At 39.2% G+C, this 13933-nt stretch overlaps 1 protein-coding gene across 5 annotated transcripts in view; it reads right to left on the bottom strand.

Annotated features, from left to right (window-relative positions):
* plecb (plectin b) overlaps positions 1 to 13933 on the bottom strand; it is a 128671-nt gene that overhangs the window by 78235 nt on the left and 36503 nt on the right. Inside the window, exon 1 of one of the 5 annotated variants that reach the window (XM_042424038.1) lies at positions 4506 to 4576. The exons of the other annotated variants lie outside the window; for them this stretch is intronic. Within the exon in view, the coding sequence (XP_042279972.1) occupies positions 4506 to 4539 (34 nt within the window). The 5' untranslated portion in view covers positions 4540 to 4576. Of the gene's footprint in view, positions 1 to 4505; positions 4577 to 13933 lie in introns of those variants that run through there. 5 annotated transcript variants of the gene reach the window in all.

A 13933-nucleotide genomic window follows, 5' to 3' on the forward strand; every position in this document is an offset into this window, starting at 1 on the left:
CATTTTTGCTTTATGAGTAAAGTTCAGAGTAACTAAGCAGCCTTTGTTTCCCCCCACCCTACCCTTCAATCACACACCCACATATTCATTTCAGCAATATCCGATGGTACTTCTGGACTTCAGCAGATATCGTCATATGCCAATTGTAAAAAACATACCGAGACATCCAGTGGACATTCACTGAGTGGGCCCTTTCTGTAAAGCCAGCCACAGCCCATCTTTTCCATGACACACCTAGACATGGTACTACACTTAAAGCAAAGCAGTGAATTGACCTGCTCCGTTATGGGGGCTTGGCTACAACCAGGTGTTACAGCCGTTTCATGGGCTTATCATACTGGGTGTAAAACATACCAGATGCACTTCAGAGGGAAAAAACGGCTGGGAAATGTAGGTCTTAACCCAACCCATGAGATTCATGAGAACTTTGACTCAGGCAGCATAAAACCTGTCCTAACGTATGTGCATAGTACTTGTATTACAGCGTATGGATCACTGAACTAGAAATGCAACCATGACATTAAGACATGTGACATTTAAGCAGTGCAAGCAATTTGGTTTCAAGTTCAAACATTTACTGCGAGTTAGTCAGCACAGTTGTGGCAATCAAGTGCATAAATCTTCTCTACAAACCCTGCTCAGAGATATAAAGACATAAACACATGCATCAGGGAAACACAGTAGAAAAGGGCACCAAAGTCACAAGTGTCTTCCCATCACTCACTATACATGAATCTAAGGTGTATTTCCTGTGTGTAACTGCACTCCCATGATGCTATTGTTAGAGTATTTTATTTAATCAGAGTACTTATTGGTTTTGACAGCTTCAGACTCCCCAATCATCCAGACCAAGGAAACAACAGAAGATGGGACACTCACCTGAAAAAGACAGACAGAAAGACAAAGTATTAGCATAATCAGAGCTGTGGTAAATACAGATGAGAGAGAAAATATAAAGGTGGGTAAAGTTACAGTAATGCAGATTTATTCTTGACTACACCTCTAATAGACACATCAGTAAAACTTTAATAAGCAGAGTTCAACAAAGACAAACTGGTTTTCCATGTGTGTTGCATTAGCAGAGCACGGTAAGACTGATTACGACCTCTGACACTTGCAAAGACTTCAATCAAATGGGTCATTCTGTTTCTCCACATGCTGAAACACTCTGGTTTTAATAGCCTTCTAACAAAGACTTGAGTTATAAATTCACAGTCATACTTGAACTTTAAGTGTTTTTCGCACAAAAGAGGAAATCTTAATCTTGAAAATACTGCTGCAGGCAGGAATTAGAAAGAGAAATCACTTAGTGTGACTGACACATCCAGGAAGCAAACTCTGGTTAACTGGCTCATGTCTCCATCTACTGGACAAAAAGAACAAAAGCAGCTTTGGTGTTGCTAGGCACAACAGCAAATTATGAGAATTTCTTTTGGGAGGGGTATTACTCATGACATGCTACGCTAGGGTCAATAATTCTTACTTATATTATAGCATAGCAAGTATTTATTACTGAAGTTTTATTAAAGTATTTTGGTTCTGAATACCCCCATAAAGTGGTATAAAACATCAACATTATGTATTTTTTAACAATGCTTAAATAAGAAATGTACTTAAAGTAAACATTAAACAGAATCTGATGTTTATGCTCCAGAAGAAAAAAAAACAAAAAAAACCTCTTGTTCCCGACTTCTTCATAACACAACTATTTCAGATGCCAGGCTCAAACTTTACAGCTGTCCTTTATACCAGGGTCATTCCACTCTGCTCCCGACATTTACCACCCACAACGCTGTGCTACTGTGCAGGACATACCCCACATAAGCACCAGTACAGTTTCCTGTGTATATGAGTTACATACAAGTAGCATCGGCCCTGCTAGTGTTTCTCATGTGTAACCAACACTGTGTTAAATGTCTACCTTATGACATCAGTGATCCGAGAAATATCCCGCTCTAAAATAGGACCTGTCTAACGTTTGGTATGGTTTTCAACAGCTGGCTGTCACTGCTTGAGTGTTTCTTCATCAATATTTATGATAAATATTTTACATAATAAAAATTCTTATGTTATGATCATGATGACCTTTTAGTAGGTGGGTTTTATGGATGTTCCGGACAGGCAAACGCTTCACATTCTGACACTCTTTTCAAATGGTTATGTCTTCTTTTCAGGGACGTTACTGCCAAATAAGCAGGAATCCAACTGCCTTATTTAATATATCATTATTATTATTATTTAAGACATAAACTATGGCCAGTAGGAGAAAAAAGCACAATAGCTGACAGATCATTTGGGAGTGGACAAGTTTCAAAAGTTCTCTTGAATGCATCCTGCCATTTGGTGCAGCAAAGTACAAAGTTGTGTTGTGCAGATGTAATGGTTACTGATGAGATAAGTGCTGCCAGAAGTCACATATCATGGTTTAGGCTTTTGAACCTATCAGATAAATACTGAACACAGAACAACAGGATGTGAGAGAAGGCATCAGGAAACAGCAGTCTCCTCTGGAACATCCCAGTCGGCACATTTGGCATATGGCATGTTTTTTTTCCTTTTTTATTGTGTCAAGCAAGAGTTACTTTTCTTCTTCTTCTAGCCACATATTTGTCCCATTGAGCTTCATCCAGCCAGTGTGAGGAAAATGACTTTCACTCATGTAATAAACTTAGTTTATTTTAAGGCTTCTTTTCACTGTTAGAGGTCAGAGTCTGCCTGGAACAGAACATCTGCTCAAGGACACAGTAAAGCACCACTCCAAGTTGGTCTACATCAACCCACAACCCAAAGTAACAAAATTCCATCCCAGGAGTAAAACATAGAACATTTTGGCTTTTCCTGAATTTAAATGATTAAATAATTCTGGGTCATATTTTCACAGGTTTGGCTTTTGTTTCAGTGATGAGCAATTTTACTTTTCAAAGCAAAGTATTGCTGAGATTTAGGAGCACAGATTTGATTGTGAAAATTAAAGTGAATGTATCTGGGAATAATCCTTCAACCAACAGGAAAACTGCACAAAACTGTGGTTGAGATAGGTGTTTACAATTTTACCATAACCCTTTTAGTTTTGTTTGAATTAAGGATTTTATGATTGTCTGACTGCTCGTGTGGGGCATACCCCATTGGACTCCTGCCTAGAAATGTGTTTCTATATCTCATAAAATTGACTTAGTGAGTGAAATGTTTTTATAACCAACAGGAATTACAGCTAGAACACACAAGTTTGGTACAAAAGTTAATTCTCAAGTTTGAAAATAATAGTTTGACAAATTAATCTTCACAGATGTGTCCTCTTACTTTTTTTCACAGAGCTTTCACCCTTATCTCATAGTCATTATCAGTGGATGGAGTTGTGCTTAGTGTGTTTGCTTTCAAGCGTTCACAGAGCAATCGCCATCAACTTATGAAGGCTGTGACATGAGATTAAAAGCTATACTATACTATACAATAATATATAATTCTATACTATACTACACAAAAATCCCATTAAAATGAAAAAAAAAACATATACCTGTAGCATGCATTCATATTAGCGATCAGAGTGGAAGCAAATAATAATGAAAGGTTTTTCAATTTTAGTAAGTTATAGTAAGTTTATGCAGTGATGGAGACCCTTAGGTGTCTCATGGCCCCTGCTTAGGTACCACTGCAACAGTCGCCCACTAGAGGGTGGTGACCGCAATCTGCCTCTCTTCAAAAACAGCAACAACCTAACACACATATCCACCATTGAACACAAAGTTAGAAATCTACTCTTGGCTTTTTTCCCCTCTCCTCTGCAGTGTCGGGAACACTTTTTACTGCCAAACAGACAAACCTCAACCAGCCACACACTCAGACAGACACACACAGTACACCACTTCTTCTCACTCTGTGGGAGGTCTTTGAATCGTGCTGCAGCCTGATGGAAGCTCAGTGGGAACTTTTCCTTAGGTAATCCTAGAGAGTGTGACAGCAAAGGGCCTTTGAGTGAGAGAAAAATCCCTCCTCTGTGGGCTCTGCAGACAGTCAGCAACACAGTAATGCCACACTCAGCAGAGCACAGGGAGGGTAACATACTGTAAAAGCTGCTGAAACAGACATAAACTAGCAAATTAGGGAGCCACTAGTTAAGACAAGACAGTAAATCTCTGCAGGACCACACAGCCTCAGTCAGCATCCATTCACACACTGAGTTACAGCTTTTAAGGTTTCATCCATCTTTGATGCAGCGTTATGCAATCGGAGGTAAATGCTGAAATTTCTCTGTCAGTGCACTGAAACCACACATGGAAGTGGATCATTTATAAGCGGTTATGTCTGTGCTGCACTTGCATTGAACTTGGAAAAAGATCACTTGCTGTGTTAGAGTCTGACCCATGTGCAGTCCCATCCACAGCCCATAAATTCTCCCTCTGTCTGCTCTCCACCTGTATCACTTTACCTCTTGGCTTTTGTTAGCAGTCTCCTTTCTCTGCTTTCAGCTGCAGGTTTGCGCAGCTATGCACAACAGCGTTGCTTACCTTTGGTCGAGCAGTAGGACTCCGTGCCGAACATTTTTCAGTAGAACCTTGGAACAGCAAGGGTTACTGCAGCGACGTTCCCTGACTGCTTTCCCTCACAGCTAACTCCACTCTCCCTTTTGATCTCAGTGTGTCACGTCAGATCTTTGACTTTCTTTCGTTATCTAAGTTCTTTCTCCGCTCTCTGTTTCAAGCATGTCACGTTGTGTGGATCAACAGAATGGGAGTCTCCCCCCCCTCCTCCTCGTCCTCCTTCACAGGTCAGAGCCGCCCTCCATAATAATACCTCTGTTCATGTGTAGGTGTGAGCGTATCTGTTTGCATGTGTGCAGCGCTGAAGTGTTTGAAAAAGAGCTAAAATTTCAGAGCAACAAAGGCAAACAAGGGTGTAAAGTTGAGAGCGTACAAAGAGCATGAATGAAAGGATAAAATTCAATCTGACACAAGCCCTCCATTACCCTGCTGGAATGACAGATGAAATGTTTAATTCAACAATTACAGACACATTAGAGTATTCATGAGGGGGTACGCAAGGTTTTCACGCAGCTTTGTGTGGGAAGACACTTTCACATTTTCATTTTCATCCACTGTATCGTGATAGCGTGTCAAACTGCTTTTGCTCTGCAGACATGAAAAGACTGGCTGACAATCAGAGGGAGACAGTCAACAGTCTTTTCTGTTCAAAGACAGAGCAACATCAGAGTTAGACACAGACAGGGGGCGGCAGCATTTTAAAGGCTCTGGACCAGTGCCACATATTGTAGTCTCAGTGATATGGCTTTGTGCTAACACTTCTGAAAGAGGAATGAGTGTGTACAGATTGTGTAATATATTGTGAAAAGGGTGTGTGTGTGTGTGTGTGTGTGTGTGTCTGTGAGATGAAACAGTGTCCAAGTTATATACAGTATATGTATGCAATCGGGCCATCTAACTAGATCTCCTAAAATTAATCAGGCGTGTAATGTTGAAGCTGGTAGCAGGCGGATGCATTAAAGCCATTAAAAGCCCAATATGCACAATGAATTATTTCCTGCATGTAGTGTAAATAATAGCTGCATCTAGCAACAGTATATGGCATCGTTGTGTTGTAAAAGCGGGAGTGTGAAGCAGGTGTTTAACTGGTCTGTGCAAAACGGTTAATGATTAACACTCATTCTTAAATTGCAGCATAACACCACACACATTAACCCAGCCTGGACACATCAAGTGGAGCCAGGAGAGACTCCTTGAGATGAAGCCCAAGTATAAAGCTTCAGGTACAAGTGACAACCATGGCTTTGGTCATAGTGACTACTTTTTGGATATCAGTGACATGAATTTTATCTCTCTGTTCAAATAGCAGCTATTTAATCATCAGTTAAGACTTTATTTGGACATGAAAGTTCAGTCGTAAAATTAAGAAGTCTTTCCTTGTTCCGTAAGTCCTACTAATCCTGCTCTCAAGGCCAAAGTTTCAGTTGTTGAACAGTCACTCAGATCTCTACTGCATTATCTTTGACAGCCAATCATGTGTGTATAGTGTTATTATTTTGTTGTTGTTGTATTTGTATCTTGTCATCCACACTGCAAAACACTGCAATACCACTGGGGATTCACTATATTGATGTTTATGCCAACATCTGATATTTGATCCTTTCTGTGATAATTTCAACTGATACTTATCCCAGTACGGATATTTTTCAGAGGTCCATAATATCAGCCCTGATTTTGCTGCAAAGCAGCTGAATCTGGGACCTTTAGCCTCTAACATCACACTACAGTGCCGCATTTGATTCTAGTGTGAGTGTTTTCTCACATATGAAAAATCTTATGCAATCATGCTTTTTCCACTCAAGAATTATTTCTGAGATCAGACATATTATCTGATAGGTCCAGTCTCTCAGGTTCATTCATTAAAATGGATGATTCTGTGCATTTGCTGTCTGTGCTCCTACACTTTGGAATAGTTTACCTCTTCCTATAAAATCATCCAATCATAGATATGTATTTGCTTTTTTATGAAAGGAAATTTCAAATATGTGGCACTTTGTAAGTTTTGTTTTTAAAGTGTTACAGATACATCAGTTAATATTTACTTTACTATATGTAAATATATTTAAATACTAACTTTATCCACAGAAAATTGGATATTTTAACAAAAATAAAGAAATGAACTGATATACATGTAATCACAACTGAATAATCTATACTTATACAGCATAGTTTTTAAATAGCTATTCTAATTGTAGTATTATATATTCAAGAAATTACTTTTTTGATACCAACACATTCATACAGCATTGTGCCTCCTGTGCAACCACAATTGACTCACTGGTTTTATTTGAGATCATGATTCATGAAAACAATTATCTACACCACTTGTCTTTGTGTGTCTGATGGAAACACACGCTCAAAGCAAAGAGCTCACACATACACACGCAAAGTTTCCACCTCTTTACCAGAAACACTCAATACGAGGAAGCGGATAGTGCAGGAAAGACTGTTCCTTTCAATTTGACCTCTGTCTGGTCATGTTTGCCATGAGGGGGACACTAATTCAAATCACAGCTGAGGATCAACCTAACTATACTGTGAGGTCTTTCCCCTGGGCCTCACCATCACCAAAAATAGCTCAACAAAACAGTGGGGAAACTACCCATGATGCATTTCCTAGAGGGGATATAGGGATAACTCTGTCACTGGAATGTCCTGAATTGTGTACAAATTGCTTAAGGGATTCTGGAGAAGGGTGTGAAACCAGATGCGTGGAGGTTAGAGAGAACTGATGAGCCAGGTTAGAGAAATGTAAACAGTGTTTTTTTCCACAAATGACAAACTACATCAGAATGAAGAGTTTATTTCTTGGTAGGAGTGGTTCTGAGTGGTTGATTCAGTGTTGTCGTACCACAGCTGCAACATGCTACACAGAACCTGACAGATACTAAACAGCAGAGGAATTTGATGTAACTCCCTCATGGTAGGATACAAGTTAAAATAGGAGGAAAAGATGGAGGAGATATTCCGTAAGTCAACAATAACAGGAGTCACACAATCCATTGTCCTGCCCTGTCCTGACATCTCAAATGGACCACACAGAACAGACCACACAGAAGCCAATTGACCTCAACAGTTTGATCACAGTAAGACTTTCCTCTCCTGCCTACTGAAAGATGTGCTCACACAGGAGACTTGTAAATATCTAAAAGGTCAGACTTTCTGTTAGACTAATAGTGGAAATCCTTCTCTGTCAATGGCAGTGGAACAGAGGAGTTAAAACCTCAGTCTGATTTAACTGCATTGCTGTAGCTTGTTTTTAGTGTTTGGTGGGGTTGGAGATGGTGATTTTCAGTCACTGTTTTGCTGAGTGGGATTTTTTTAATTTCACCCACCGACTCAAAACCTAAATATATTCAGTTTAAAATCACACATGACAAAGAAAAAGGATCAAATCCTCAAATTTGACAGGCTGGAAGCAAATGACTAAAATGATTATTCCATTATCAAACTAATTACTGCTACAGTTCCTGTAGAAAATGTAGTAATTGATGTAAGTAATTAAGTCCTCAAGATTTGATGGAATATTTTAACATCATGATTCTTAAACTGTTTACTTGTCTTAACTGATCGATGTACTCTGTGTTCATTATCTTAAGGAAGTTTCTTATCAGCTAAGGAAGATCATTATTCACAAAAAACTCACACAATTCAAATTAGAATTACTGTTTAATTGTAGCAAGCGATCCATATGTAATCACAACATATGAGTCATTTGTTGGTGGTTGGAAATGTGGCCTATTATAGTTTGAGTCATTTGTTGACTCTGCACTATTTTTGATAAAGGCATTCAAATAAATAAACAGAGATCATCAAGTTACTGCTCCTGGCAGTCAGTGAGTCACTTCCTGTCCAATCTAACATCTGCTTTAAGAAGCTGCCGTTGAGTCCTCAGTCTCTGCTACCAGCCAACTGTGGGAAAATTGAACACTGGTTTTATTTTCCCATGCATAGATGCAGATAGGAGAAAAACAAACATCAGATCTGTACAATGACTTATCCACACACTTTGTGTTCAAGGGCTTAATGCTGATCATTCCTTTAAGTTCAAAGTCCAAAAGCAGTATTTCCTTGCCAAACTGTGGAGGATCCATGAACTTCCCTCCCAAATTCTTATCTTATTCTCATCCAAGCTTTAATTAACCAGATTCTCATTCCAATCCTCTGACATGCAGCTTTTGTCAAACAGTTTGTTACCTTTTTTGGCAGCCGGCTGTCGCTGATCAAAGACCAAATGTTTGTGGTTAGAGTAACAACATGTCTTACTTTAGAACCGCAGCCAAGTTGAATTACATTGATTTTATCCAGGTTACTGTAATACTGAACAAGCAAACATATCTATTTCAAACACAAAGCAGTACAACTGCACAGTAGTGCAGCTGTGATGAGGTAAGTCACACGTTTTATGTCATATCAACAGTTTCCATTTAAGCAGCTACAACTCTCTGAGTCTTCAGAAATCTTTCCTTCCTGTCTTTGTGCTCCCTGTTCCTTCAATTCTATCGGCAAGCTCCAAGACGTAAGACAATAACGTAGCACTTACAAGAAACAATTCCTAGTAAAGAAAGAGAAGCCAAACAATAGATTTCAGTATCTGACAATGCAAGGCTGCCGGCTGTAAAACTAAATGGGTGAAATCAAAGAAAAATTAAACTGCAAAGTTTTGTGGAAAAGTTGTGTATTAATCTTAAAGTTTTTGCTCGAGCCTTGTTAATTTCACATCAATTAATCATTACCATATTCATTCAGAGACATTAGTTTATTTACCACTGGTGAGAGATCTGGCCACCTCTACTGGCCTTTAACTTGCAGTTATGTGTCACTAGTTCAGATTTGAAATAATTACAGCACAAAACGAGGGAGGGCACTGTTCTGCCATCATGTTAAAGCTTATAATAGTAGTAGATCATATAGTTCATTATATTCTGGTAATGGTAGAAGGTGGAATGGGTCAAAGACTGAAGGCTACATCACCTCCAAAATGTGTCCTTTTTTTACATTGCTTTAAATGTGATGGTATGTAATTTGACATAATTTATCAATTAACTTACAAAGTTGAGTAAACAGCAGAAACCTCAATGAAATCAATATTTGCTGTGAGCAGCTTTGCCTTTAAAACAGCAGCAGTTCTCCTCCGTACACTTTAACACAGTTTTTCATAGTAACTTGCAGGTAGGTTGTTGTAACCACCCTGGAAAAAGAATGTCCTTCTGTGGATTTATTATTTAGGCCATCTCAGGTGCTTCTTCATGTAATCTCAGATTGACTCCATGATGTTGAGATCAGGGCTCCGTGGAGGCCATACCATACCATCTGTTGCAGGACTTATCATTCTTTTTGTTGCTAAAAATAGTTATGTATGACTCTATCTGTATGCTTGGGGTCATTGCCATGTCATTAATAAATTTCGGACCGATCAGACACCTCCCTGATGGTATTGCATAATGGATAAGAATCTAAACATCTAGGGTGCCTAAAACTTTTGCACAGTACTGTACATCTGAAACTAATAGAGTTAGTTGATTTGTTATTAGACAGAAAATCCATATTATATGCATAATATTTTATCATGTTATGTTCAATTATCTTCAATTATGTCAGTAAATTATCCAATAAAATATCAAGTATTTGCTTGTTACATATTTGGTTGTTAGCAATATAAGGATTTTCTCTGTCTTATTATTTGTAAATTGAACTCCTTTTGACTGCTGATTAGTAGATGTGGGACAAAGTCACTGTTTTGCATGCCACAAGCTCTGTAATTCTAGTCTTGGCTATGAAGTCCTGAGTCAAGTGTGAGCCAAGTCAAGAAAGTTAAATCCCAAGTCAACGCTAACATGCTGATGCTAAGCAGGTATAACATTTACCATCCTTTACACAGTGTTTTTAACAGACTCAGAAGCTCATTCAGTGAGAGACTAGTGATGCCCCAGTGTCCTACTCAGAAGGTGTTTTGTTCCACCATCGGTCAGATTTTTTAATGAAAACCTTTCAGCTGTTGATCATGTCTCTAATGGCTTTTTATGGTGTTATTTATTTGTTGTGCACTTTGAATGCAAAGTCTATATTGTTTATTGTCTGTATGAGCTGATTTGGTGGCAAATGAGTTTCCACACTGGGGATTAATAAAGCTGTTTAATCTAATAATCTAATCTAACAAGAGAATCCTTGTGGAAGCAGGCGAAACATGCTTTCACCACCAGATGGTGCTGCGGGTAGCTTAAAATAATGTCAAGTTTAGTGTAAACATACTTTAGCCGAAATATGGAAAATACACTTATTTTCTAGCTATGCTGTATATAAAAGGTACAATTAAGAAATATAATTGTAGTGTGTGATGAAATATATGCAAGTGACAAGTGCAGGGATTAAATGAGGGATGGTCCAGTTTGACAACCCCGTGTTCATCCCGTTTACATGGCCATGGTACAAGATTTGATGCAATTTAGTGCAAAGGCAGGTTAGGGTCAGGGAAGGGGATTGTGTTGTGGGTGGACTTGGTGCGCTTGACTCCTGTTTTGGGTTGTCTGCCGTGGGTGGGCTTCATTCCATTTCATATTGCCGCCGGTTGGCCACTAACACAGCTATCCAAATCCAAACCCCACTATCTCTGTTGTGTGTGAAGGGGGGATAACATGACAGTTCAGACACGATGCGAAGACAATGATTCAAACATGTAGCTACGTGGTTTCAGCGACAGCAGCGTCCCTAGCAACCACCATAGCAACGATAGAAAGACCTGAAAGAATCTCTGTAAAAGAATCTTCGTAAAAACTAACAAACTAAACATCATATACAGTCACTGAACGAAGATTATTAAAATAAAATGCACATTTCTTCCTAGAAACGTTATCATAATGCATTTTAATGCTGAATCTATCTTAAAATATTGCATTTTCCACTGGGAATAAAAGGAATGTCAGTCTTCTTTTTTTTTTTGTTCTCACAGAAAGAAACTTGACAGTCTCATGACAGCACATGCCTGATAACAGGCCTTCTGCATATACTGGGATCCACCAACACTGACTCACTGAAATAAAGGGTGATAACAGCCTCCTGAACCTACTAGTAGGTTTAGTAGGCTCTACTAGCCCATATATTTGGGACATATGTGTAATGATAATGCCTATTCAATAGGCTAATAATAGTCAAATCGGGTGATATATGTCAATAAAACAATTGTGAGCTGCAGCCAATGAGCTTCCATCCTGAACCTACTATTTAGTGTGTCTGATAAGATAAGAAGTAGGGCAAAGCTTAGCAATGACTAGCTGGAAAATAACACTGCAGGGCTAGAAAATCTGAACAAACATGTACATAAACACAAAGATATGTCCACATCAGACATAGACACAAACCACATGCACATCTTTCTGTGTCTCTCACACATGTGTCCTCACACATATGAGCACACACCGGTCACACCGCTATGAAGTGCCACAGTGCAAAGTAAACACACACACTCACAAGACATACTACCTCTCACTCTGTTGTGAAATGAGCATACATTCATCATCATCCCATGCTGTGGCGCCTCCTCATGTCTGGCAGCAAACACAGGCCTGAAACCGTCCTGAATGCAAACACTGTTCTCTGTAATCAGCAAACTGGTGATAATGTGACCAGCCAGTTTGTTACTGGCACTGCTCATCGTTTCACATGAATGCACCATGACGGCAGCGCGGACACTTCAAAGAGTATTCACCCAGACCTGTAAAAGCTGACACAACACAACATGTGATTATGGGAAAATAATATGACCAGTGATAACACCTGCTCTCTACCAAATCTCTTTCACACATCTTTCCTTTACTGTATGTGGTTTAAAGAGTGGGCAGAAAACCCAAAGAAACCTCAACAGCAATTTCAGGATGATGTGACAAATCCAAACCTGGTCATCTCTCAGTGATTTGAGGTAGACAACCAGAAGAAGGCTGGAAAATACTCCAGCGCAATTATGTTTGACACTTGCTCATCACGCTATGACACAATTATGTCCTGGGCTTCCTATCTCTATTTACCTTAAATCACACCAGACATGAAAAATAGTGCAGAATGTCACCTTTGGCACTGGCTGTCCTAGTCGGGAAACAGAGGTACAGAAAAGTTCGACAGAAGGAAACCGAGTCTGCGTAAATGTGCTGCACAAGTAGGAAATGGGGACACAGCCTGTCAGGCAGGTCAGTGGCTGAAATTCTTTGGCTGTGGCACAGAGACAGGGAAATGAAGGCAGGAAGACAGGCAGAGGTCTGTGTGAGTAGGAACTCCCAAAATACCTAGGTCAGGGAATTCCCTCTCACTCTGATTAGGAAGGTGTGTGCACAGTAAGTAGTTGTGTGTGTAGCATGCATGAATGAGTGGTTGACAACATGCCATGGCTTGATACGGATACTATAAAGATAATATTGTTATTAACACAGGGGAAAGGAGGTGAAATCCCCTGTAGCACAGAGTATAATAAAATTAATATTTCTTCTCTGAACAAATGTCCTGAGCTTACACTACACTGTGTTAGCAGGATGGTTTGCAGACTCTTAAATAACAGTCTGACTGAATATTTTTCCCAAATATGCTGGAATGACACACTAGCCCTACACACTGTCCTCTTCAGTATGTGACAAAAAGTAGTTGCATAACCGTACAGTACTGTCACACATTGAGCATAGGAGATATGATTTTTGCCTCAGTCATTGGTATGGGATGTTTTTCTCTGTCTATTGTAATAAATAATATTCTGCAAAGTTTTTTTGCATGTTTTTATTTATTTTCATTTTATTTATCATACCTGATTGTTATATTTTAATTATGCTCCCTTCACTAACTGTGTTCACATTCTTTTGTGTACTACTTTGTGTTCAATGCTATAGACTAGAGCAGTAACCATGCATGAACAGACAAAGAAAAGAATGCAGCCTATATAATCTCAAAGACGAAAATCATCACAGTACGGCCACGTGAATAGACGAGTCACTGATGGAGCAGTGCGGGACAAAAAGAGGATTTAGCACCAAAGATATTATTCATAATAAATAAAACAAACTTGCCATTGTAACACGTTAGATTTACATCTAGTCCTTAAACACACAGTTTATAGCATTAACTCAGAGGTTAATTCAAAGATCAAATGCCTGCAAGATCAGAGCCTTTCAGTAACAATATACATGAAGTCCAGACCCATGACAGAACACAGAGGATGGAGATGAATACAGAAAGGCTGTGTTTTTTCTCCCCTCTACATAAGCCAGCTGTTAAACTGTATTTGCCACAGAACAGTTGTCAGGTTACAGCAGGATGCTATAGGTCTCATCCTAATGCACATTAAATGTCTGTGGATATCTGTCATGAGGTAAAACAGGGAACGCCCACAGGGATTTTATATGGCTGCAGATCTCCCC

This window comes from Thunnus maccoyii, chromosome 10, assembly GCF_910596095.1.
Source record: "Thunnus maccoyii chromosome 10, fThuMac1.1, whole genome shotgun sequence".
Classification (NCBI taxonomy): Eukaryota; Metazoa; Chordata; class Actinopteri; order Scombriformes; family Scombridae; genus Thunnus; species Thunnus maccoyii.